At 31.4% G+C, this 5,746-nt stretch overlaps 1 protein-coding gene across 1 annotated transcript; it reads left to right on the top strand.

Moving 5' to 3' along the window:
- Window positions 1-1,174: 1,174 nt before the first annotated feature.
- Window positions 1,175-5,437, top strand: rogdi (rogdi atypical leucine zipper). The gene is made up of 7 exons (XM_077435497.1): window positions 1,175-1,369; window positions 2,756-2,827; window positions 2,904-3,035; window positions 3,319-3,476; window positions 3,549-3,669; window positions 3,740-3,949; window positions 4,034-5,437. The coding sequence occupies exons 1-7, from the start codon at window positions 1,298-1,300 to the stop codon at window positions 4,100-4,102; spliced, it is 834 nt and encodes a 277-aa protein (XP_077291623.1). The 5' UTR covers window positions 1,175-1,297; the 3' UTR covers window positions 4,103-5,437.
- The last annotated feature ends 309 nt before the right edge of the window (window positions 5,438-5,746 follow it).

Below are 5,746 nucleotides of genomic sequence, written 5' to 3'. Positions count from 1 at the left end.
TCGCTGACCCCCATAGCTGTATTCCGTACATCCATATTGGTTTGAGGATGGCCTTATAAACCAAGAGTTTGTTCTCCTTGGTCAGTTTTGAATTCCTTCCAATCAGCCAGTAGTGTTTCCGGAACTTGAAGTTTAGTTGCTTCATTTTTGTCCAGATGTGCTTCCTCCATGTCAACCTGCGGTCCAGGTACACGCCTAGGTATCTTGCCTCCTCTGTCTGTGGGATCACTGTGTTGTTCAACTTTATTGGAGGACAAGTCTTCCTCCTAATTGTGAAGGTTACATGGACAGACTTTTGTTCATTTGCCCACACTCTCCATATCTGCAACCACTTTTGGATTCGGTTGAGATTTTCTTGCAAGTAGGATGAGGCGATTTCCGGGTCTTCGTGTGAGGCCATCACTACTGTGTCGTCAGCAAAGGTCGCAGTGGCTCGCGCGAGTGATTTTCGTAGCGGTGGTTATTCTGGTACCGATTCGGATTTGGGATATAATCACCGAACCAGCCCGAGCATAGAAATACATATTTGTAAATGCGTGATGTGTCATTAGGGGGTCTACCTCACGGGCCTGAATGTGAAACGCCCGAAAACGCAAATATCGGAAGACAAAGATAAAAAAAGGGTGCATGGTAAATGTTACATACTCACTTAATTTGCGCGAGCAGGATACAACAGGAACAAGAGGAACAGGCTTTTCCTCCCGTATTCTGCGCGCGCACATTAATTAGGCTATTATTGCCGGTTGGACTAAACTGTACTGGAGATCAGTTGAGTAAAAATTACTTTGCGTATATTTAAATATTGATATTTGGTGTAGAAGGGTGACGTGCTATGCTTAGAAGTCGTCCTTAGTTCTTAATTTTGCTTTTGAATATTGGGGACGTAAAAAATTGGTTGAGTGCGAGGAGTCGTGCGATTTCCTACAATATGTTAATTTTTGAGTTATTATCAAAACGGTGGAGTTGAAGTCAGTCGTAAATAAAAATTCGAACGACTCTGATTTCACGTTTAAGGGTTTTTTTTTTTAATTAAAATTTCAAGTAGCCAATCAGCTAGTGAGCCGAAGCCGATCTAACTTTCACGTTTCTTGGGAATTATGCTTGGTTTCAGAGAGGAGAGCCGCGAACAAAGGAATAATCATTCAGTTTGGAATTTTTTTAGCACTAGCAATTTAAGTAAGTATTGAGTATGACAACACTAGAGTCAGCTGCCATTCGTGTTCGGTTTGCGGGCGTTATACGTGTGTTGTGTTATTATTGTATTGCAACGAGTTGAGTTGAGTTGAATTGAATATTTATGGCGATGAGTGCGATGGCAGGGGTCGAAGGAGGGGCCTCAGACGGCGAAAAGGAGGAGGCTCTCAATTTGGTAATTTAATTAAAATTCACTTACCTTTCATCACCTGTCATTACCATTCAATAGCAATAATTCACCTGGCTGTCACGTGCCAACAAACGCACACAAATTTATCATGTCTTCACGTAATAATATGCCTTACGAGACCGTTCGACGAATATCACTCGATGCGAAAAAACGTTGCGATACCGTATTGATTTAATTGTACTCATACATGACACATTCGTTTTTGTCAATGAAATCATAATGTATGATGTATATGTATCAAATTGTATTTATTTTTCAATTTCAACTGTGAGTTGTGTATGTATTCTTGTCCCATGCAAATTTGATATGTTTTTTAATTTATTCAACTTTTATGTATTCTCATATATTTAATTGAATAAACCTTAGTTTCACATTAGAAATATCAATTTTGGATCCTATATATATATATATATATATATATATATATATATATATATATATATATATATATATATATATATATATATATATATATATTTATCTGGTAACCTGCGCTCATCATTAATTTCTTAATTTGAATGTGATGAATGAGTGGAATCTTAATCTACTCTCTTCCATTTGGGCCTCGCTGTGATTTTATTTTTTATTCATATTTTGTTTTATTTTATTTTTTCTTTCTCTTTTGTACATTTTTATATACTATTTTAATTTTGCTCAGTGTAAACAAAGAATGGGATTTATGGATTTTATTTTTAATTTTTACACTTTTGTTATTTTTTTTTTCTCTCTGAATGATGTATTATTTTCCTTTTGTTACTTTTTTTTTTTATTTTTTTTTACCATGTTTTCTGCTTTTGCTTTTTTCCTTTATTTACAGTTTACTTGTTTTTATATCATGTTTTTATATCTTTTTCAAATGTAGGCCATTGTGGCGCATTAGGTTCTTCCTGTAATGCCACAATGGTCCAAAACTATTAAATAAATAAATATACTATGCTTTACATATAAAAATGTCTCTTTGTTGTATGGAGATTGTTGAATCATCAGCGTGCTGATTACTTTCAGTGCCCATTATTAATTGCAAAAATGAAACCCAGGAACTAAAGTTTTCAATATAAAAAAAATAAAAAATATATATATATATATATATATATATATATATATATATATATATATATATATATATATATATATATAAAAGTTGAGAATAAATTGTTGAATTCGCATTTTAATATAAAATAAAAAGCCAAGGATTGGTACTGTTTGCCTTATATTATAATTTTTCATATGCATATATGTATGTATGTATTTTTGAAAATAAATCAGTTCAATAATCTTTCAAGAGGTTATCAATCTTGATAACATTTCAAAGTGATTTGCCGATGACAGATAGCCCAATTAAAATACCGTTTATTTTGTAATGTGTTCTAGCAAATGGAATTTGAATGGGTTTTACACGAAGAAGTTCATGCAATTTTACATCAATTACACACTGTGTTAGTTGTGAGTATGATTTTCTAAAGCCTTTACTTGGTTATTTTTTAGCGTTGTATAACATTATTCATATTTTATGCTTCAGGAATGTGCGCACCGTTTTCCCGTTCCATTGTACGGAAACGAAAATCAAAAGAATGAAAAATTCATTTTGACTTCTGCTCCAGAGAATCTGAAATGTATGCTCAGTTTGACCGGAGATAGCATCACTCATGCGGTAAATACACAATGCGGTGACCTTCTTGTTCTGACAGCCGCGCATAATTCAAATTCGATACGTTTAAATGCGGCAAAAACGTCTTTCTACTGCTGATCATTGAAGAATGTTGTATATGTACAACACTTTGCTTATCTATGATACGATATTGATGCTTTGTTGAAGTTGTATTTCATACTTAATGCGACATTCTGATAGAGACAAATCGATTTTTGTTTTTGTGTTGATAAGATAGTGGTTATGTGATGGTTTTAATAATTCGTATGTATTATAATTTTCGCAGGATATTAGTTTTAAAGTATTACGTCAAATACACACGATATGTCGCACCAGTATTGTACAGGAGAATCCGTGGAAGTTGCAGCAAATTCAAGATGCAGCTAATCATTTACAACAGGCATTGGGATATATTGATAATGTCGACAAACAGTACATTTTTAGGTATATTGTGCTATAAATCGAATAGTTTATTAGTAAGTATGATGTTTAAGTTATTTTTTTTTTAAATTTTAGGTCTGCAGATGAAGTATTACACATTGTTAGTTGCCTCTTAGGAGCATTGCAGCGAGCTCGATCTGCGCTAGTCCTTCCTAAAAAGAAAACTATGGATGAACTAATGAAAAGCCGAAATATGGTTTGTGAACACGTTAACGAATTGTTAATATTTGTGTGATGAAATTATTAATATATTTTTTGTATCGTAGAAATCCTTATCGCCAAATTTACCTGAAGATTTGGCCATCTCATTCTATATACAATCTCATAAGTTAGTTTTTGCTGCGTATCAACTTTCCAATGTTCAAGGAACGATGCGTTTTGAGTTTTATCAGGCTGATTGTCCCGTGCCATGGTTGAATGAAGTGCTCTGGTTGCTAACGTCTGCTCTTCAAATTTGTCAGCAGCTCAAGGATAAGGTGTCTATAATAAAATATATTTTAGTTTTTGTATTTTATTGTAGGATTGTATTTCATTCGTTTGAAATTTTGTCTTATTTTCAGATTTGCGTGTTTTCACAATACAAAGATTTTACTGTTGGATCTCATTCAGCTTCTGCCATATTCTATTGATAAAATTTAGCAATAAAGAAACTTTCATAAACCAGATGATATTCCAGCGGTATTTAAGACATGTGACGTCTTATGAATTGTTATTTTGTTTTAAGTATACGTCCCATCAAATTTAGAATATTTATAAAAGAAATACACTATGAATTCATAAATTGTTATGTCTTGTAATTCATTTAATATAGCTTACTATTGCAATCTATGCTCTCATGTTGCTGATATTTATACTTTTCTCTCTAATCGAAATGAGGCAGAATGCGGATGGCGCATCTCACATTTTTATGTTTTTATATCGAACTTGCACTGCTGCAAATGAGATAACAGTATTAACTACATATATATGTTATTAGTACTGTTAACTGTAGGGCAAGGTGTAATTGCATTGAATTATTATGATTGAAATGTATAATATTTTGAACTCTAAATCCATTCCTTCGGAGTGTATGATAGTCAATTAAACTGTTAAAATATTAAATTGTACAGGAAACGGTACAAATTATAAAAAAAAATATTTATTAAAATTTCGCAATGTAATTTTCAAGCAAGTCTTTAAATATGAAATATTATATATTAAGTTAAAACGGAATTTAAAGCCGAATTGTATGTATGTATATGTAAACAATGCGTTTGGATCAGTTTGAAAAATAAATGCTTGTGTTGGAATTTTCGGAAAACTTTATTTTATTTTAAATGTATTATGTATGTAATTAATTATATTAAATTCATAATATGTATTTTCTGCCTTAACTGTTGATGTACATACTTGTGAAGGGAGAATTTTTCACAATTCATGTGATCATTATTCTTGATACTGTTCTAGCCTTAAATATTATTATTTATGTATATTGAGCATACCTTTGAAAGTTTATAGGTAAAATTAGTGTCGTTATTTTATTTATGCTAAATACTTTCATTTCAGCCGTTTAAGTAACGACCGAACGTTTTGTCAATTGTATAATATTTATTACCCACAATGAATCTATAATAAAATTACTGTTGGACAAACGTACGCCTTACAGTAAATGATTAATGTCTTATTATAACTATGACATTGTTGATCTGACTTTTTTTTTTAATATTGTATATCGAGGTTACACCCGACTTTAGTTTAGTAAGTATTGTTAGAACTTAAAAAAAGCATACTACTTTTTTTTGTTATATTATTATTGGGGCAGTGATTAGGTCACTCCTGAATTGTATGTGATTTTATGTTTGTTTATCATGTTGAATATCTTTTACATTTTTTTTTTTTTGGAAGCATTATATATTTACTTGTATTATAAAATATTTGCTGTACATGATATTGTGAGTGTTACCAATTTGACAATAAATTATTTGAAAATATACTTAGTTTTCAATTATGTACATATGTATTAAGTGGCAGTTTGAGAAACATGGATTTTAGATACGCAATCAAATATGTATACACATATTTGTAAATGTACATTTGCCAAAATGTACAATGTTAACAGCCGCTTATATACTGTGTACATTAACAGGTTTATTTAAACACGAAAACAAATCACAAAACTTCATCTATTGATATTTCGTATACAAATATGAGTTATGTATAAAGTAAAGAAACTACATACACATTCAATTTCGTTACAGAATCATTTTATTTATTGCCTTTGAAATGTGCCATTT

Source organism: Arctopsyche grandis, chromosome 8, assembly GCF_051622035.1.
Source record: "Arctopsyche grandis isolate Sample6627 chromosome 8, ASM5162203v2, whole genome shotgun sequence".
NCBI lineage: Eukaryota > Metazoa > Arthropoda > Insecta > Trichoptera > Hydropsychidae > Arctopsyche > Arctopsyche grandis.
Note: the sequence above shows the minus strand (reverse complement) of the source record. Positions and strands in the feature narration are given on the sequence as shown.